Source organism: Pongo abelii, chromosome 18 (genome assembly GCF_028885655.2).
Source record: "Pongo abelii isolate AG06213 chromosome 18, NHGRI_mPonAbe1-v2.0_pri, whole genome shotgun sequence".
Lineage (NCBI taxonomy): Eukaryota > Metazoa > Chordata > Mammalia > Primates > Hominidae > Pongo > Pongo abelii.
Window position 1 is genome coordinate 1,912,922 of NC_072003.2, and position 20,405 is coordinate 1,933,326.

The 20,405-nt window shown below is 54.9% G+C and overlaps 2 protein-coding genes across 5 annotated transcripts; one reads left to right on the top strand and one right to left on the bottom strand.

Annotated features, from left to right (window-relative positions):
- Positions 1 to 337: 337 nt before the first annotated feature.
- On the bottom strand, positions 338 to 16,234 carry HAGH (hydroxyacylglutathione hydrolase). Of its 4 annotated transcripts, none has more exons than XM_024234103.3 (9): positions 15,992 to 16,234; positions 12,178 to 12,353; positions 11,613 to 11,677; positions 9,205 to 9,322; positions 8,411 to 8,519; positions 6,474 to 6,577; positions 6,197 to 6,298; positions 993 to 1,072; positions 338 to 615 (listed from the first exon to the last, which is right to left on the bottom strand). In XM_024234103.3, the coding sequence occupies exons 1-9, from the start codon at positions 16,065 to 16,067 to the stop codon at positions 516 to 518; spliced, it is 930 nt and encodes a 309-aa protein (XP_024089871.1). In that variant the 5' UTR covers positions 16,068 to 16,234; the 3' UTR covers positions 338 to 515. The 4 variants fall into 4 exon arrangements, with proteins under 4 accessions (XP_024089871.1, XP_024089872.1, XP_024089873.2 ...); XM_024234104.3 differs by lacking the exon at positions 15,992 to 16,234 and adding an exon at positions 15,798 to 15,901; XM_024234105.3 differs by lacking the exons at positions 338 to 615; positions 8,411 to 8,519 and having other exon boundaries at positions 1,000 to 1,072.
- Positions 16,235 to 16,504: 270 nt separating this feature from the next.
- FAHD1 (fumarylacetoacetate hydrolase domain containing 1) lies at positions 16,505 to 18,184 on the top strand. The gene is given in 1 exon segment (NM_001131506.1): positions 16,505 to 18,184. A coding segment is annotated over 1 exon segment (675 nt). The 5' UTR covers positions 16,505 to 16,509; the 3' UTR covers positions 17,185 to 18,184.
- The last annotated feature ends 2,221 nt before the right edge of the window (positions 18,185 to 20,405 follow it).

A 20,405-nucleotide genomic window follows, 5' to 3' on the forward strand; every position in this document is an offset into this window, starting at 1 on the left:
ATGCTGGAGACCCCGTAGCCCTGGTGGGATGGGGTTCTGCTCTCAAAGGGCCCGAGCCCACTCATCTCATGTCAACACAGATTGTGACGGTGGGAAAGGTGTCAGTTCCTCCGGGGCGGGGTGGGGGTGGCGGCAAAGGGAAGGCGGAAGAACCCAGGGCACCCCGGGCATCCCCTCTCCTACAGAGCCAGGAAACCCAGGGGGAGAGCCCCCCCTCACCGGGGTCCTGACCTGAAGCGTGGGTGGGGGGACTGCAGTGGCTCACGGAGGAGGAAGAAGGCCCGAGGGGACAAGCGGAGGCCTCAAGGCCAGAAGAATACAGTCTGCAAGTGGAAGCTATGGGAATAAATACTTTTTAAACTTCTCTTATAAATATGCATTAGAACATCCGATAACACAAGCCAAGGGCTGTAAAATTAAGGTTAAATCAAGACTGAATTTCCTGCACGACCAGCAGGAAAGCCAGTTACCTAAAACAGCCTAATCCCCAAATCCGCTGAAGGTGCAGGGCGGCCTCAGTCCCGGGGCATCTTGAACTGGTCCTTCTCCCTGCGCACGGCCCGCATGGTGGTCACCGGGTCCGTCTCGCCCGCGTGCTGCTGCACCGTCTTCTCCCTGCGGAGGCCAGCACCGGGCTGCAGGCTGCGCCGAGCCACGCCCATGCCCACCCGAGGAGCCAGGGCCACTGCCGAGGAAGGCGACTCGTCCTGGTTGAGCCCAGCCCTAAGGGGACACGGAGGGCAGGGAGGCGGCAGCCACTCCCCTTCTGACAGGTTCTGAACTCCAGGGTCCAGAAGGACTCACACCCTGGCCAAGGTGCCAGGAAAGGCCGGACCCCCCTCAAATAGCGTGCTCGGGCTCTGCGGCTGCACCTGCGACAGCTCCCCAGGGCAGCCTCAGCCATCTGGGGTCTCGGACGTACCCGCTGTGTGTGTAGCAGTGGGACTGCCAGAGGGGAGGGGCCCGTGCCCACCACCTGCCCTGGGCCTCACCTCACTCTCATGAAGGGGTTGTAGGTAAACTCCTCTGCCAGGGTGGATGGCACTGTGGGCTCCCCGATGCTGTACTTCTCCTGCAAGAGAAACGCGCCACTTTATCACGGGAACTTCACAGGATGGCAGACCAGGCACGGGGGCTCACGCCCCCGTGTGATCCCAGCACTTTGGGAGGCTAAGGCAGATGGATCACTTGAGCCCTGGAGTTTGAGACCAGCCTGGACAACATGGCGAGACCCTGTGTCTACTAAAAATACAAAAAACTAGCCGGGCGTGGTGGCGGGCACCTGTGGTCCCAGCTACTCGGGGGGCTGAGGTGGGAGGATCGCTTGAGCACAGGTCGAGGCTACAGTGAGCCAAGACTGTGCTACTGCCCTCCAGCCTGGGTGACAGCGACATCACGTCTCAAAAAAGATGCTTCAGAACACCTCCTGGTAACCTTAGGACACCGCCCGACTGACTGAGAAGGCAAGGTGAGCAGAGCCCGGCGGGTGTGTGCGTGTGGAAGAGGGAAGAGAAGCCAATGTCCAGGATGAGCCACACATCCTCCTTCCCGCACCAGCGTGGAGAGGACAACAGGGACGGAGCTTCGTTTTCATTCACATGGTTTACATTTCACGTTATGGAGGTGAGAATAATGCAGGAGACACAGAAACCACCACAGCTGCACCCTCACAGCAAGCACGGGGACCAGCAGCAGGGGAGGCCACCCAAGCCCCTGCAGGCAGGCAGCTGGTCACCTCCACTCGAGACGGAGATGGTCTCCCTTCTGACCAACACTGACCAAGGCAGATGGGGTGGGGGCGGGGGGAGAATGCAAACCCAGCCACGGGGACAACAGTTAGCAGGAAAACACAGGGCGGCAACAGCAGGGTCTCCACGCAGCCCTGGACCTTCTACCGCAGCCGCACCAGGAGGGCCTCAGGGCAGAGCTCTGACAGAAGCTGCTGGTGCCCACACACAGACTCAAGACCACTGCGCCTCACCCCCAAGGGTCCCCACCCTCTATGGGCAGTGGTGTTAGTGAGTGACTCTTCAGCTGGTAGAGCTCCACCGAGCGGGGGTCTGGCAGATGCCAAGATGGTTTCTCACTAATCTGTTCTTCCCTTCTGGTGAAAAGAATCTGAGAATGTTTTAAAATATTCCCTGTGTTCCCACCAACATTCTCAATCCTAAGAAATCTCCCTCTACCTCCTATGAGGGAAGAAAAGTTAACACTTCCAAGGATAACTTTAAAACAGAGGAAGTACAAATTGTCATAAGCTTTTGGGTTACCCATTAAAACGAATTTTAATGTTCTAGCTATTTTTCCTACAAAGTACGAAGCATTTAAAGACAAAAATAAGGTCAGTCAGCCAAGCGCAGTGGCTCACACCTGTAATCCTAACACTTCGGGAGGCCGAGGTGGGCAGATTGCCTGAACTCAGGAGTTTGAGACTAGCCTGAGCAACACGGTAAAACCCCATCTCTACTAAAATACAAAAAATCAGCCGGGTGTGGTGGCGGGCACCTGTAATCCCAGCTACTCAGGAGGCTGAGGCAGGAGAATCACTTGAACCCAGGAGGTGGAGGCTGCAGTGAGCCAAGACCACGCCACTGCACTCCAGCCTGGGCAGCAGAGCAAAACACTGTCTCCCAAAGAAAGAACGACAGGCCGGGCACAGTGGCTCATGCTGTAATCCCAGCACTGGGGGAAGCCGAGGCAGGTGGATCACCTGAGGTCAGTAGTGTGAGACCGGCCTGGCCAACATGGTGAAACCCCGTCTCTACTAAAAATACACAAATTAGCCAGACGTGGTGGCACATGTCTGTAATTCCAGCTACTTGGGAGGCTGAGGCAGGAGAATTGCTTGAACCCAGGAGGCAGAGGCTGCAGTAGTGAGCCAAGATCGTACCACTGCACTCCAGCCTGGGTGACAGAGTGAGACTCTGCCTCAAAAAAATAAAAATAAGGTCAGTCCTTGCAGCACAGCTCAGAAGAGCTCCACCTCATGTGGGTTCTGGACTCCAGGGTCCAAAAGGAGTTGAAAACTCTCAACGTCCCTCCTACTGGGATTGGTAAAATGATTTATGGGTGACACCCACGCAACAGTATATTTTACACCTATTAAAAAGAATGAGGCCAGGCGTGGTGGCACATGCCTGTAATCCCAGCACTTTGAGAGGCCAAGGCAGGAGGATCACTTGAGCCCAGAAGTTCGAGACCAGCCTAGGCAACATGGTGAAACCCCCTCTCTACCAAAAATACAAAAATTAACCAGGCATGATGGCACAGGCCTGTAGTCCCAGCTACGGGAGGCTGAGGCAGCAGAATCGCCTGAACCCAGGAGGCGGAGGTTGTAGTGAGCCGAGATTGTGCCACTGCACTCTAGCCTGGGCGGCAGAGCAAGACGCTGTCTCTCCCCAAACAAAAAAAAAAAATGACAGGCCAGGCACAGTGGCTCACGCCTGTAATCCCAGCACTTGGGGAGGCTGAGGCAGGCAGATCACGAGGTCAGGAGTTTGAGACCATCCTGGCCAAATGGTAAAACCCCATCTCTACTAAAAATATCAAAATTACCCAGGCATGGTGGCACATGCCTGTAATCCCAGCTACTTGGGAGGCTGAGACATGAGAATCACTTGAACCCGGGAGGCAGAGGGTGCGGTAAGCCGAGATCGCGCCATTGCACTCCAGCCTGGGCAGCAAGAGCGAAACGCTGTCTCCAAAAAAAAAAAAAAAAAAAAAAAAAAAAGCACAAATTGTCAAAATCAGGAATGAAAGTAGGAATATCATTACAGATCCAGCAGACATTTAGGGGGTGGGAGTTCATACTGATCTAAATTTTAAAACTATACAAATTTCAAAAAGAAAATACAGGAGAAAATTTTTTGACCTTGGGATAAGCAAAGATTTCTTGGAAAACAAAAAAGAACGAAGCATAGAAGAATCTATCGGACTTCATCAAAATTAAAAATGTTTGCTGAAAAGATACTGCTAAGAAAACCAGAGGCTGTGGAATGGGAGGAGCTCTGCAGGAGGCGGCGTCTCACCAGGGACTGGGCTCCAGCACCTCCTTCCAAAAGGCTGGCTCCGCCGAGTGCCAAGAGGACACAGACCAGCTGGTGCGCCCACGCCTTCCGGGCAGGAAAGCAAACACCACAAGCACCGGGGAAGGGGAGTTTGGCAGTTTCTTTAAAAGTCAAACACACCTCCCGTCCAGCCCAGCCACTCCCTTCTCCTGGGTGTTCACACAGGGCTGCAGCTGGGATGTCCATCCCTCCAAATGCATGCTGAAATCTGATCCCCAATTAATGGAGGTGTTTGGATCATGGGGGGAATCCCTTGTGAACGGCTTGGTGCCCTGCTCCAAGTGCGAGTTTTTGCTGTTAGTTCCCACAGGATCTGGTTGTTTAAAAGAACCTTGTGCCTCCCCCACTCTCCTTCCTCTGGCCACATGCTTCACACCCACCAGCTCCTTTCCCCATCTGCCATGAGCAGAAGCAGCCTGAGGCCTCACCAGGTGCAGACGCCCAGGCCATGCTGCTTATATAGTCTGCATAACCATGAGCCACATAAACCTCCTTTTATAAATTACCCAGCCTCAAAGTATTCCTTTATAGCAACACCACACAGACTAAGACACCCAGGAAGTTAAAAATATGCATCCACTGTATTTCTAATTAGTATCAACAAATAATCATGACCAGAAGTGCTTAGGGACCCATTTAGTAACACGTGCAAGACCTTGAACACGCAAATTCCAAAACACTGCTGAGAAAAGCTAAAGACTTTAATAGATGGAAAGCTCACAGAAACACTCCATGTTAAGATCGCAATTCTCTCCACATCAGTTATCACAACAGTCCCAATCAGAAGCCAAGCTAGCTTTTCTGGTAGAAGTTCACAAGATGATTCTAAAAACGGAAATGCAAAAGGCTTAAAACAACTAAAACCATTTTGGAAAAGAACATTGGAGGATTTACACATACTGATGCCAAGACTCAGCATAGAGCTACAGTCATCAAGGTGCTGTCCTTGGACACCATGGCAAGTCATAGAGACCAACAAACAGAGCAGAGACCAGAAGCAGACTCGAGCATAGAGGGTCCATTCTTTTCAGAAAGGTGCCAAGGCAATCCAGGGAGGAAAGGACAGTCCTTCGACAGACAGCACTGAACACGTCGGGATCACACTGCGAGAGGGTGAACCTCCACCCTCACCTCGCACCACACACAAACACCACCTTGAAAGGGAACGCTGTAAATTGTTTGTAAATATAAAAGCTAAGACTTTAAAACTTCTAGGAAGAAACACAGGAGAAAGTCTTTGTGAGCTAGGGGTATGCAAAGATATCTTAGAAAGGGCACAAGAAACATAAAAGAAAAAATGAGTAGGCCAGGTGCAGTGGCTCACATCTGTAATCCCAGCACTCTGGGAGCCCAAGGTGGGCGGATCACCTGAGGTCAGGAGTTCAAGTCCAGCCTGATCAACATGGAGAAACCCCATCTCTACTAAAAATACAAAATTAGCTGGGTGTGGTGGTGCATGCCTGTAATCCCAGCTACTCAGGAGGCTGAGGCAGGAGAATCACTTGAACCTGGGAGGTGGAGGTTGCGGTGAGCTGAGATCGCACTACTGCACTCCAGTCTGGGCAACAAGAGTGAAACTCCATCTCAAAAAAAGAAAAAAAAGAAAGAAACAAAAAATAAGTAAATGGAACTTCACCAAAACTATAAACTATTTTCCAGAAAGAAGACAATGTTAAGAAAATGAAAAGGCAGGCCATGAGCTGGGAGAGAAAAACATCTTTTAAATATATATCTCAGCCAGGCGTGGTGGCTCACGCCTATAATCCCAGCACTTTGGGAGGCCATGGTGGAGATGAGAGTCCTTTGGACACAGAGCCACGTTCTGTGGCCTGGAGAGCCAGCAGAGCCACGTGGTGCCAGCCTGACGCTACTGCTCAGAATGTGGGAACAGGCTGGGCACTTTTTAGACACGCAGCATCTGAGGCCTACTCCAGACCCTCCGAGGCAGAGGGATCTCGATAGAACCCCTGGGTTCGCCGTGCAGGGCGAGCTGGGCCACACTGGCCTGAATCCCAGGCCTGTTCTCTGGGCTCGGAGGTGTGAGTGTCTACCCACTCTGGCGACCCCGCTGTGCACAGCGGCCCTGAGCAACCCACAGGAAGGCACTGTGCAGTGACGGCCCCACTCACTTTGGCCCAGGCCAGCTTCTCCTGGATGGCGGCATTGCCGGGCTCCACGTGGCGCGCAAACTTGAGGTTGTTGATGGTGTACTCGTGGCCACAGTAGACTCTCTGAGGAGAGAGGTGACAGGTGAGCTCGGAAGGCTGTTAACACCTGTGGAAGTCCTCAGGGACAGGATCTGGATGCCCCCGGGGGGGGTGTCCGGTGAGTGGGTGCCAGGAGGGAGAGCAGCCCCGCCCTGGTTGAGGCCTCCCACACCCCGGCCTGCAGGGAGGCGCTGCCTACTGTGTCCGGGGGGAGCCGGCCCAAGACCTCCAGCAGAGCTTTACACATCTCATCCGCAGTCCCTTCATAGAACTTCCCGCAGCCAGCCACAAACAAGGTGTCACCTGGAAACAAGGACAGCCACGAGGTGGGAGCCACTCAAGGCTGGTGGCTGGGACTCAGGAGGGGGCCAGGAGCAGGGTGACACTCACCAGCAAGGCCCAGGCCCCGAACCCTGGCTGCCCTCCGGCCACGGCTGCCCAGACTCAGCCCCCCTGCATTCTGGCTCCCACACCTCCTTCCAAGTCTCAGCTGACAGTCCAACCACCCGACTAGCCGTGCAGACCCGAAACCCAAGTCACTGCCCCAGTCCCACCAACTGTGGCTCTGAGACCCTCACAGACCCAGCCCTCTCCCCTAACACCCAGCAGCCCCTCTCAGGCCCATGCCTGGCTCCCGTCTTCTCTTGGCCCCAGCAGCCAGCGCCACCCTGTGCCCAAGGTCTCACCACCCCGGCTGAGCTGACCGGGACCACCTCTCACCCCTGGCGGAAGATGCGGCCGACACCGCTGGGCACCTCAGGCGCACCCAGGCTCCTTCCAGCCTCGGCCTCAGGACGGCATCCCCACCCCATCACTGCCCAGGCCTCTGTCCCCGCTTGCCCTCCTCTTGCTGCTTCGTGGCTGTCCTGGCCTCGCTAACCCCACATGTCCATTGGCCCCAGAAACAGGGCCGTCCCCTGAGAGGAGGGTGCCCAGCACCCAGCACAGCGGAGGCCGCCCCACTTCTCCTCACCACCCGGGGCAGAGAAGCATGCAGCGGTGCTGGGCACGGGCCAAGGCCAGGAGTCCTCCTGGGCACGAGAGATGGGAATGGACGGTGGGGAGCCTGGTCCCCTGAAGGGCCCTAGACCTCGAGTCTCAGGACCAGCAAGAGGCCATGGAGTCCCCAGGGATACGGAAGGGCAGGGCAGACAGAACTTGGGGCCTGGGGCTTCTGCTCCACGGGGCTGTCCTTGCGCCAGGCACACAGCCCAGGAGGCACAGGTGAGACCCAGGGCCTCAGTGCTCGCTGCCCTGAGAAGAATCCTAAATCTGAGGTCCCCAACTCCATCCCTCCCACAGCGGCACTACCCAGGCTCATCCCCCAGTCCTGCATGCCGCAGCTTGAAAGCGCCTTATCCCTCACAGCGAGGTGCCCGTCCCTCCCGCCACGCCCTCTGCCCTCCTCTGGGGCTCCCCGGCCACACCTCCTCCCTGCACCCCTGGTTTGACTCCACCCAGAGGTCCGAGTATGGCCCTGGGTCACTCCCACCTGGGCTCAAGGCTGGGGCTGCCACCTCCCACCAGGAGGCCTCCCAGCCGTACAAGGCCCACATTGAGTTACTGGGTGAAACCCCGAACTGTGAGGCCAGTCAGGATGAGGCGACAGTAACAAGCACGGGAGGCAGCCCCCGCCACCAGCAGCCTCCACACTGCCTTAGAAGGCGGCAGCCATGAAGGGCCCCGCCTACAGTGAGGCCGTCCCCCGGCCATATGACCTCCACAGGTGGCTCCAGGGGTCTGCAACTACCCTGGGAGGCAGGCAGGGCCCCTAAACTGGTACAGGTCCCTGAGTCCACACTACGGCAGCAAGGAACACGGCCCCAGGGCTGAGCCACCCCTCGCCCTGCTGGAAGAAACTGACTCCTTTCCCGTGGGACCCGCCAGGACCCCAGCTGTCCAGCAGTCTCCGCCAGCACAGTCCTTGCTGCAGGCGTAACTTCCTTCCAGACCACGATCCAAACCCATCATGGGAGGAATCGGCCAGCCCCACCACGAGGCTCCCCAGCACCCACCCCGAGCCCCCTCACACCGGGGCAACAGAGAAGGCCACGAAGCTGCCCCGTGAGCCTGCCTGGCAGGAGACACAGGGTCTTCACGAAGAACCCCCGCCCCCACCCACACCTGAACACGCACCTGTGAACACAGCAGGGGGCTCCGAGCCTCCGGGCTTGCTCACGAAGTAACAGATGTGTCCTGAAGTGTGGCACGGTGTCGCCAGACACTTGACGTTGAGAGACCCCACCTTAAACAAAGCAGTCGACCGCGTGTGCTCCCAGACACCCTGGAGAGCGTCTCCCGGGGTCACGGCGTGCCGCCTGGGCCCTACAGGGCCTCCTCAGCTCCAAGGGAAATGCCCGTGAAGGTGGGGCAGGTGCTCCCCGCCACGAGACTGGGGGACTCGCTCACTCCATGGGTGCGCCCCAAGTGCGGGGCCGCCCTGGAATGAGCGCTTGCGTGTAAAAAACCAAGGGGCTTGTTTGGTTTTCTCCTTCAAAACTGGGTCAAATCCACGCTTGGTATCTGGCTAGGAAAGACGGCTTTCCTTCCCACACGTGGCCTTTTGTTTTCCTCTGTCCCTATCTGCCCCAATTCTTTACTTCAAAAATGTTCACACCTTCAAAAAGGCTGAAGACCCCCTCTCAGCGCCCTCCCACCTGTGTGCTGCGCTCTCGCACCAAGACCCTGCCTACATGGCCCACTCCCCAGGGTCTCAGAGCCCTGCTTCACAGCCCCGCACACAGCCACGTTTTGCACACTCCTCTCCTTGTGCCTAGACAGAGAAGACCATCCACGCTGCCGCAGAGGACCACTGAGAGCACTCCCGGGTCACTGGGGTAAGGGAGCAGAGAGAAAGTGGGGAGGGACCACCCCCCACCTCACGCTCCTGGCAGGGCCACGTTGGAGCACCTCCAGGGCTCACTCCTTACCTGCAGCGTGGACAGGTGAGTGATTTTGTGAGTCAGGGCCCCGATACGGTCATCACCCCCGTACACCTTCAGTCCCGACTCCAGCTTGACCAGTTTCTCATTCCCGCCAGCATGGTCCCTGGAAGTCAAACAGGAGACCTGGGCTGCCTGCTGAGCTGAGGGGGCTGCCTGCTGCTCTTAAACCCTGGTCAAACGGGACGCTTATTTTGCACTCACAAAGGAAGCTGAGGAAGCAAATCACAGACACTTGGATGATCTTGTGGCCAGGGTTCCAAGCGTGGGGGCCTGGGGTTACCACCTGGACGTCTTCACAAAGCACCACCTGGTTCCCACCCCCACATCCTGGTGCAGTGGGTCTGGGGCGTGGTCTGGGGGTGATTTTCTTGTCCTGGTGCAGTGGGTCTGGGGCGTGGTCTGGGGGTGATTTTCTTGTCCTGGTGCAGTGGGGCTGGGGAGAGGCCTGGGGTGGATTTCTTGTCCTGGTGCAGTGGGTCTGGGGAGGGGCCTGAGGGTGGATTTTTGATTTTTGAAGGCCCCCAGGTGATCCTGATGTGCTGCCCAGTTTGTGACCCGACACTCTGGCAGGAGGTCAAACTGTTCAGCATAGGAATCACCTGGGGTGCGTCTGGGATGAGCAGCTGGCCCTAGACGCGGTCTGTCTGCAGGGGAAGCCAGCCTGGGCCAGCTCCAGCAGGTGGAGGTGCCTCCTGCGTGCCCAGGTTTCCCCAGGGGAACCTGCCTGACCCGCATTTCAGAAAGGGGCGGTTGAAGGGGCCCTTCCCGAGCCTCACATGATATCACAGACTCCTTCGTGTGCCTCCCGTGAAAACTCCAGCGACCACAACAGAAACCGCCTACCCTGGCACCACTGGGCCCCAAGATAACAGGGTGGAGTGGTGGCCGCTGCCCTCTGCCCCTCCCACCCTTAAAGAGGGCGCGGCACCACAGGCCTTGGTCTGCCCATCACCACCCACCATCGGTGAGCAAACCCCACCCCGCTGAAGCTAGGGCCTGGCTTAGGACTTCACCTGCCGGCATGCACGTTAGAGGGGCCAGGGAACTAAAAAGCACCAGAGTGTTAGAAAGAGACGTCTGCGGCGAAGCCGGGAGAGGCAAGGAGCTGCAGCAAGCTGTGATGCACCAGGCAGCCACACGGAGGCCACCACCAGGGTCCCCAGGAGGAGGCATGGTGGCAGCAGGGGCCTCGCACCGACAGGCAGGCGAATGTGCTGAGAGACAGCAGCTCAGCCACACACGACAAGGGCCAGGGAGGCTGCAGGCACCGCCCTTCAAGCCCAGGTCCCTGCACAGACACCTCTGATGACCCTGAAGAGGCTCGTGGGGCCCGACTCACAGAGCCTGAGACTCTCCAGGCCTGAGTCCAGCTGCATGTGAACCGTGACACTTCCATCAAACCCTGGCCAAGCCACCAGCACAGAGCTCCCACCACCAAGGAGAGGACGAAAGGCTTCATTTCACCCCAACACAGAGGCTAGGGAAGCCACAGCTGAGAGGCCCTAGGGCAGTGCCAGACGGGTACTGACTCAGGAGAAAGGTGCCGGTTGCCCTCGGGCACTTGCTTGGCAAAAAGAAGTAAGTCTCTCTAGCTTTGAAGAGCCTCAAAAATTTCCAAAAGCCGAACAAGGGCCTTGAGCAGGCAATGCCAGCCCTAGAACCCAGACAGGGCATTTTATTCATCCATTTTCAAGGATTGTTTAAAACCCAACTTCTCCAGATATGGCTGCTTGTCTTTGTTTTTTTTTGAGACAGAGTCTCGCTCTGTCACCCAGGCTGGAGTGCAATGCCACGATCTTGGCTCACTGCAACCTCCGCCTCCCGGGTTCAAGTGATTCTCCTGCTTCAGTCTCCCGAGTAGCTGAGATTACAGGCGCCCGCCACCACACCCAGTTAATTTTTGTATTTTCGGTAGAGACTAGGTTTCACCGCGTTGGCCAGGCTGGTCCTGACCTCAAGTGACCCAACTACCTCAGCCTCCCAAAGTGCTGGGATTACAGGCATGAGCCACCGTGCCCGGCTGGCTGTTTGTTTTTTTTTTTTAGAAAAACACTCACCTGTAGACTCATTTCCTCCCCAACATTGAGGCCACCGTGCCAAGGCACAAGCCCACATGGCCCAGGAGAGAGCACGGGGGTGGGGCCTGAGGGTAAGGCTGTAGCCTTCTCCCCTCACCCTCGGGGCCTCAGAGTCACTGAGCACCAGACTTGCCCCTTGGGGACTACAGTGAGTCCTGGGTCTTTCTCAGAAGTCTGCTGGGGGCCTGTCCTCACAAAGCAGACAGAGCCATCTGGGGAGACAGGCCTTGATGTCCCTAAACCCACCAGGGCAAGAAGTGAGCCAGGTGCCACACCCCCAGGTGACACGCAGGCCCCCGTGGCGCTGGCACTTACCAGTGGTGGTGGGTGGTGAGCACTGTGGTCAGTTTCACCCCGTGCTTTCTCGCCGCGTCCACGACCTGCAGTGGCCCCGGGGAAGGACAAAGGCCTGTCACACTCCTAGGCCTGGCCCGCCAGCCTACATGGTAGGGTGCCCAGCGGAACCCAGGACACGCCATGAGGGGCTGCTGACGTGGCCCGTCCTGACCCTGCCGGCTTGCCCTGCTCCAGGAGAGCCGGTGAAAGCACCTTCTCCTTCCTGCTCAGCCTGACACTCTTGCAACCACCTACGACCGCTCCAAGCCCCTCTAGCTCTGAGGGCACCACCCCCAGAGGCAGTGTGGAGGGGCAGAAAGCCCCCAAGAAGAGTCAAGTGCCTGGGATTTTACGCCACAGCACTTTCTGTGTCACTGCCTCTTGCCTCCACCCTTCTTGGGGCCCTGTTAACAGAGTGGCCGGAGACTAATTTCCATTTAGCTTAGGCAAAGTTGCAAGGACACTGCGGTTAGGAAACCCATCAGGGGTGAGGACTCCGAGCTGGGTGACGAGGGCAGGGGGAGCCGGGCACAGCCATGCGCACCTTCTGGGGCTGCACCGGGTCCACGATGGCAGCCTCCTTGGTCTCATCATCGATGACCAGGTACATGTAGTTGTCGGTCAGGGCAGGCAGCACCTCCACCTTCATGGTGCCCTCGTCCACGGTCAGATTCTTCCGCAAATCTGTGTGGTGGAAGAGAACTCCCAGCAGGGCTGGACCTGCAGACACAGAGCACAACTCAGCGGGCATCCGCACCAGGCCCTCCACGACAGGACGCGCAAGCTGCAGTGCTTCCCAACCTTTCTAGGTTCCTTTGAAAAGGAATATTCTGGCCAGGTATGGTGGTTCTTGCCGGGAATTCCAGCGCTTTAAGAGACTGACGTGGGAGGACTGCTTGAGGGCAGGAGTTTGAGACCAGCCTGGGCAACATAGCAAGACCTTGTCTTTTTTTTTTTTTTTTTTTGAGATGGAGTCTCGCTCTGTCACCCAGGCTGGAGTGCAGTGGCGTGATCTCAGCTCACTGCAAGCTCCGCCTCCCAGGTTCACGCCATTCTCCTGCCTCAGCCTCCTGAGTAGCTGGGACTACAGACGCCCGCCACCATACCCGGCTAATTTTTTGTATTTTTTAGTAGAGACGGGGTTTAATGGTGTTAGCCAGGATGGTCTCAATCTCCTGACCTTGTGATCTGCCCGCCTCAGCCTCCCAAAGTGCTGGGATTACAGGCGTGAGCCACCACGCCCGGCCAAGACCTTGTCTTTACAAATTTAAAAATTAGTCAGGCATGGTGGTGCATGCCTGTGGTCCCAGCTACTCCGGAGGCTGAGGCAGGAGGATCACTTGAGCCCAGGAGCTCGAGGCTGCAGTGAGCTGACTGCGCCACTGCACTCCAGCCTGGGTGACAAGACAATAACCTGTTCCTTAAAAAAAAAAAAAAAGGAATATCTTCATATATCCCTAAGGAGAACACAGGAACTGACTCATGCTCACATTCACAGAAATCAATTGTTTCAGACTTATGATCTCTATTTTCTTTTTTGAGAACTCTAAAAGGACAGGATGGCCAGCTTGTGACTGTGAGGCAAACCACTGCCAGTTCTGGGGTATTCACACCCCGGACTCAGGGACAGAACGTGAAGAAGGGAACGCAGACTGGGGGTGCCCCAGCCTGGCCATCTGCCCTCCAGCAAGCTGTGCTGCCACCACTGACTAAGCGAGCCTGCGTTCCATGCAGTTACTCACAGCCCTTCTCAACCTCTAGCCAGAAAGAACCAATACTTGACGGCAGGCTGAGGCAGGAGAATCGCTTGAATCTGGGAGGTAAAAGTTGCAGTGAGCCAAGATCGCCCTACTGCACTCCAGCCTGGGCAACAGAGTGAGACTGTCTCAAAAAAAAAAAAAAAAAAACAATACTTGCTCTTGAACAGCACGAATGTGAGATATGCACAAAATTCAGCAGTTCCTTTGAGACAGAAAGTTGGCCACAACTGCCCCAGATTCAAGTGTGGAGGACACAAAACCACCATCCAACTGACCCAAAGGACTCTGCCACAGGGGCCCAGGAGCTGGGAGGAGTGGGTGACCAAGGGACAAAAGTGTCTGCCACCCAGTCAACTAATGCAAAAATATTTTCAGCCATGAAACTCCTACTAAATCTAAAAATACATGGGGGTCCCCAACAATACCTTCAGTTCCGCTCTACACGGGGAAGAAACCACAGAAGGTGGCAGAGGACAGTGCAGTCCTGGGGTAGGTGCCACAGCAGGGGCTTCTCCCAAAAGGGATCCAGAAATGGGCAGCAGCCACCAACTGACAGACACACGCGTCTCCAGGGCCCATCGAAATGCGGAATCCGACCTTATTTCCACAGCCGGGGAAACTGCCCAAACTATAGTTTCAATCACTGCACAAAGATATCCTATTACCCGCCTGGCAACCAGCTGGGCATTTTCCAGATCATTCTCAGGAACAATAATACCGAGATTTCTATATGAGCAGCTTCCTGCGATATTCCCCTTCCCCTTAGCCTCAGTACCACCCCAGCCCAAGGAGCACACCAAGCAGAGTGTGGGTGCTGGGGGCTGCAGGTGGGGTGCAGAAGGGTTGCAACAGAATTTCCTGAGTGCCGGGCGTCCTCCTGGAAAGGAGTTCCATTACAAACAAGGAGCAGAACATTACAAACAAAAATACTGCCCACGTGTGGTGGCTCATGCCTGTAATCCCAGCACTTTGGGAGGCCGAGGCAGGCGGATCACTTGAGGTCAGGAGTTAAGAGACCAGCCTGGCCAACACGGTGAAACCCCTTCTCTACTAAAATACAAAAATTAGCCGGGCGTGTTGGTGAGTGCCTGTAGTCCCAGCTACTCAGGAGGCTGAGGCAGGAAACTCGCTTGAGCCCAGGAGGCAGAGGTTGCAGTGAGCCAAGATTGGCCACTGCACTGCCCAGGTGAAGAAAATGTCATTTACAACTGGTGCTCAGCCTCCCCTGGGGACCATCACAGCCTCCTGAAGAAGCTGACAACCCAGGGAGGTGCCTTTATTTCTGAGGAAAGACGCAGCTGGTGCCAGCACCAGCAGAAACCTTATTCCCTTTTCATATCACTCAGCCCAACACTGCCTGGAAAATGTTCCCGGCTTGCTGTTTTGTAACTGTAATACTTTGTACAAACAGGTCAAGGACCTGCAGCCTGGGGCCTGGGCCAAGCCCAGAAACATATTTGGTTTGGCCCAAAAAAAAAAAAAAAATTGAGATATGGTCTCACTCTGTCCCCTAGGCTACAGTGCAGTGGTGTGATCACGGGTCACCGCAGCCTCGACCTCCTGGACTCAAGCGATCCTCCCACCTCAGCCTCCAAAGTGACTGAGACTACAGTTGTGTGCCACCACACCCGGCTGATTTTGTTTAGTTTTTGTAGAGATGAGGTCTCAACATGTTGCCAGGCTGGTCTGGAACTCCCGGACTCAAGCAATCCTCCCGCCTCGGCCTCCCAAAGTGCTGGGATGACAGGCGTACGTCACTGCACTTCTTTTTTAAATCAGGAAGTTTCACAGCATCTTGCTTCCCTTGAACTGGGCGGCACCAAATACGGGGGCTGGGTCCTCCCTTAGAATGGGGCACGCAGGCCCTCGCGATGCACACAGTCCCGCTGGAACTCTCTGCCTGGACCCTTATGAATGTCCCTAAAACTGTAATTCTGAGGACCTCAAAATCCACGTCCTTTCCTTAGCAATGGCGACATTCTACCTCCTGCAAAGCCTTGACAGCTTTCGGCGAGATCTGGAAACCGCCAGCGACGCTTCCCTGCCTGCGCCTCCGCCCGCCCAGTGCCCTGCGCTGCGCACCCGCCCGGGGCGCTGGCCCAGCCCGGCCTCGCCACCACCTCGGGCGAATGACACGCCGGGTCCCCAGACAGGCGGGCTCCGGCGCCGGGCGGGCAGCTCCACCACCGCAAGTGGCGCCGCGAGAGCGCGGTCCTTGCAGCGGGGCAGCAGGTGCGGGGTGGGCCGGACGTCCCGGGGCCCTGCCCGCTGCGCCTCAGAGCCGCGCCTCAGGCTCTCCTCGGCGACGGCCCGGGCAGGACGCGATGCCCTGGAGGCGTCAGGGGCGCGGCCGGCCCAGCCCGAGCATGGAGGCCGCGGCGGACGCAGGCCTGGCCCTGCTTACCTAGCGCTTTCCGCACCCGCGGCCCCGCGCCCGCCTTAGCGCCTGCGCCGCCTCCGCTCGAGCCGGGCAGCGCGGCCTCAGGCACCTGCGCAACAGAAACCGCGTCAGCGGTCGCCAAACGACGGCCCGGCGCCGCCCGCTGCCCGCCCCGCCAGGCCCGCGTCCCCCGGCCCGCACCGCCCCGCCGCACCCACCCAGGCCTCGGCGGACGCAGGCGGCTCCCAGCGCGGCAAGGCTGCGGCGGCCGAGCAGTCCGCGGCCCAGCACCATGACCCGGGCCGGGCTGGACTGCCGGGCTGCCCGGGGCTGCAAAACACCGGCGTCGGCGCGTCGCAGCCAATCAGCGCCCGCCTTGTGCTGCCCTCAGCCAATCGGCGTTCACCTCGCACTGTCCGCCAACCAATCAACGCGCTCGCGCTCAACTTGTTTTCTACGCGAGCCCCGACTGCCACGGGCGGGGAGACGGGCCTGGGAGCGGCGGCGGCGGCCCGAGAGCTGCCCCGGGAGAGCTGTGCCGCGAGGCTCCGCCTCTTTTTTGGCACCGCACAGCCGATCCCTGGAGGCCGAGCGCCGCGCCGCCCGGGTATCCGGCAGATCGCGAGGTGGAACGGGCTGTCGCTGCGGGGGACAGCGTTCCGAGGCAATTGGTCCTCTCCGGGATGCCGTAGGCATCAGCTGACCGGCCCAGCCCACGTGAATATAGCGGCACTTGATGGGAATCATGGCAGCCTCCAGGCCATTGTCCCGCTTCTGGGAGTGGGGAAAGAACATCGTCTGCGTGGGGAGGAACTACGCGGACCACGTCAGGGAGATGCGCAGCGCGGTGTTGAGCGAGCCCGTGCTGTTCCTGAAGCCGTCCACGGCCTACGCGCCCGAGGGCTCGCCCATCCTCATGCCCGCGTACACTCGCAACCTGCACCACGAGCTGGAGCTGGGCGTGGTGATGGGCAGGCGCTGCCGCGCAGTCCCCGAGGCCGCGGCCATGGACTACGTGGGCGGCTATGCCCTGTGCCTGGATATGACCGCCCGGGACGTGCAGGACGAGTGCAAGAAGAAGGGGCTGCCCTGGACTCTGGCGAAGAGCTTCACGGCGTCCTGCCCGGTCAGCGCGTTCGTGCCCAAGGAGAAGATCCCTGACCCTCACAAGCTGAAGCTCTGGCTCAAGGTCAACGGCGAACTCAGACAGGAGGGTGAGACATCCTCCATGATTTTTTCCATCCCCTACATCATCAGCTATGTTTCTAAGATCATAACCTTGGAAGAAGGAGATATTATCTTGACTGGGACGCCAAAGGGAGTTGGACCGGTTAAAGAAAACGATGAGATCGAGGCTGGCATACACGGACTGGTCAGTATGAGATTTAAAGTGGAAAAGCCAGAATATTGAGTTATTTCTTAACAAGTTTCGAGAGAGAAGGGAGCAAGACAAGAGCAAGCAACAGCTGTTAAATGTCACAATCCTTTAATAAGAAACCATTTATTGGCCGGACGCGGTGGCTCACGCCTGTAATCCCAGCACTTTGGGAGGCCGAGGCGGGCGGATCACGAGGTCAGGAGATCGAGACCATCCTGGCTAACACGGTGAAACCCCGTCTCTACTAAAAATACAAAAAATTAGCCGGGCGTGGTGGCGGGCGCCTGTAGTCCCAGCTACTCTGGAGGCTGAGGCAGGAGAATCACTTGAACCCGGGAGGCGGAGCTTGCAGTGAGCTGAGATTGCGCCACTGTACTCCTGGGCAACAGCGAGACTCCGTCTCAAAAAAAAAAAAAAAAAGAAACCATTTATTTTAAAAATGATTAGATTGCTATGCTTCAACTCATAGAAGATGGACTCTTCAAGAAAACGTGAAGTGGAACGGATGGGCCAGAAATGAAAACAGCCAAAGTAAAGTATTTCTTCGGAAAACATTTTATCAAACCAAATGTTAAAAAGAGTTTCCTTTTGTAAAACTGGATTAGAGAAGACTTTTCAGTGGGTTATCTCTAGGATGATCAGTAGTTCAACACTTTAAAACTGCAGAGAAAACTGAAAGTTATGTTCCAGATAACTTTCCGTTGTTTACCAAATTTTCTTGGACTTGGTCATCATCAGGAAGCATTTGTAAAAATAAAAATTTCCAAATTACTGACCCATCCCAGACTCGCTGAATCAATTTGATAGGATTAATCTCCAGTGAAGCTGTGTTTACAGAGCATTCCAAGTGATTCTTATCAGGAAATGTGAAAAACACTCCTGTACATAATCAGTTAATTTAAAATTTTACTTAATAAGTGAACAATTAATGAAGATTTCACCTGTTTACTTAGGGTATCTACCCAGACCCATCGATTCTGAGTTCGGGAGATGATTTTGAAATTATTGTTTTCCAAATAAAGGTGCTCCCTTCTAAGTGGCTTACAAGTGTAATTTTTTCCCCCCAGTAATGATGAGGAGGGATATTTCCTCCTTGTGGGGCTTTAGACCTTAGTCTTTGACCTTTGGCCTTCTGAGCATTATGCTGTGTTAACAGAGTTAATCAGCAACTGTACTTCCCAACCGGAGATAAGGAGGCTTTGTGGAAGTTGAATAGCCTGGGACTGCTTTTTTTGCTCTTGCCTGCACCCTTCTCTGAAACAAAATCCAGGCAAGATGCACAGCATAGCTATCAATGCCTGGAGGAGTCCTTTGGGCTTTGGCAGGAGTTCCTGTTAGTGTTCACATCATCTGCTGGCCCCTTGAAGAAAGCCTAGGACATCTAATTTAGTAATAATGGTCACCATTTATTGAACACAATACTATTAGGCATCATGTCAAGCATCCCCATTACTCAGATGAAGACAGATCTAGAGGCTAGGAAGGCTGGCTAAAGTCACTCAGCTTAGTGGCAGAGCCAAGATGTAACCCAGCTCCCCCAAGACCAGAACCTGAAGTTTTGACCACAATGCGGGCTGCATCTTGTAAGTAGATACATAAGAAGAATCAGACATTTAGGTATGTTGCAACCCCATGCTTAAATTATAATTTAGTATGAGGAAGTGCCATAATTTGATTTCTTTATTAAATATCATGCTATCTTAACTACTTTTAGTATTATTTTTTTCATTGCTTGGCAATGCATGTAATTACAGAAGAGTCAGAAAATAGAGATTAGCAATTAGAACAAAACACCAAAAATTTCATCTACCCAGAGACAGCCAAAGTTAAGCATTTAGTGCAAGTTCTTCCAAGTGTGTGGATATAATTGTAATTTTTTAAATAGAGTTTGCTCATACCATACCATTTTCTTTTTTTTTTTTTTTTTTTTTTTTTTTGAGATGGCGTTTAACTCTTGTTGCCCAGGCTGGAGTGCAGTGGCGCAATCTCGGCTCACTGCAACCTCTGCCTCCCAGGTTCAAGTGATTCTCCTGCCTCAGCCTCCCAAGTAGCTGGGATTACAGGCATGCGCCACCACACCCGGCTAATTTTGTATTTTTAATAGAGACAGGGTTTCCCCATGTTAGTAAGCTGGTCTCGAACTCCTGACCTCAAGTGATGCACCCGCCTGGGCGTCCCAAAATGCTGGGATTACAGGCATGAGCCACCGCGCCCAGCTATACCATACAATTATTTAACTTGCTTATTTCACTGTATATATTGTGACCATCTTTTTCCTTGTTAGCTGACACATTTCTGCAGTACAATTTTCATGGATTGCATAAGATTCTGAAGTCAAGCCTCCATTTTTGGACCTTGAGATTGTCTCTAATGATTTGCTAGTATCAGCACATGTGCTGTTTTTTCCTTTGGCTAGGTTCCCATAAGTGGAAGAGTTGGATCAAAGGGTGTGCTCATGCTGGAAGTGTATTATTAGTCTAGCTACCAGGTACACGGTTCAGCTGAGATACAGCTACCAAGTTGACAGACTATTAAAGTCAAAGGCATAAAGCAGAAGCAGTGCTCACATGCAGCCCTAGTAGGTGGCACAAGCCAGCACCGAGTACAGTGCCCCTGGGGTCAGTGCTCACCACAGTGGTACAACAAGCTTTGTCACAAACATCGACATCAGCGTTGCAGGTGTGGGCACACAAAGTCCTTAGATGCAAGAATCAAAAACAGAGACACCAAGTCCGACAATTCCTGATATTGCTAAAATCATAGTAATCCTAGCATTCAGAAGATAACATTTTTCCACATTTTGAATACATTTAAACCTATGAAAAAGTTGAAAAACCAATACAATGAATTCCATATGCCCTTTAATAGTTTCAACAATTACCAGCATTCACTATGTTTGTCCTCTGGTCCTATGTCTCTCCCTTCCTCCCCACCATATATGTGTATATATGCACACATGCACCTCTCTCTCTCTATATATATATATATAGACACACACACACACACACACACACACACACACACACACACCCATATTTTGGAAATGTGTCGGGATGGTGACTGCAGAAAGACTCCGCCCTTTCAGCATACATCTCCTAAGAATCAGGATATTCTCCTACATGGAAATGAGACCATTATCACACTTAAGAAAATAATTCCACAGTGTATTAGTCTGTACAGAATATATGGTTTGACATTTGTTCTTCTGTTGTGTTTTTAAACCATGTTCATTGGGCTTTTATAAAAAAAATGAG

Excerpts from the sequence above, each read along its gene's own strand:
- HAGH (XM_063717475.1), bottom strand. The coding sequence starts at position 16,067 with ATGGTGCTGGGCCGCGGACTGCTCGGCCGCCGCAGCCTTGCCGCGCTG. Across the intron at positions 12,354-15,991 it reads CTGCGTCCGCCGAGGCCTGG|GTCCAGCCCTGCTGGGAGTT; the intron begins GTGGGTGCGGCG and ends CTGTGTCTGCAG. Across the intron at positions 6,578-8,410 it reads GCCCCCTGCTGTGTTCACAG|GTGACACCTTGTTTGTGGCT; the intron begins GTGCGTGTTCAG and ends CCTTGTTTCCAG.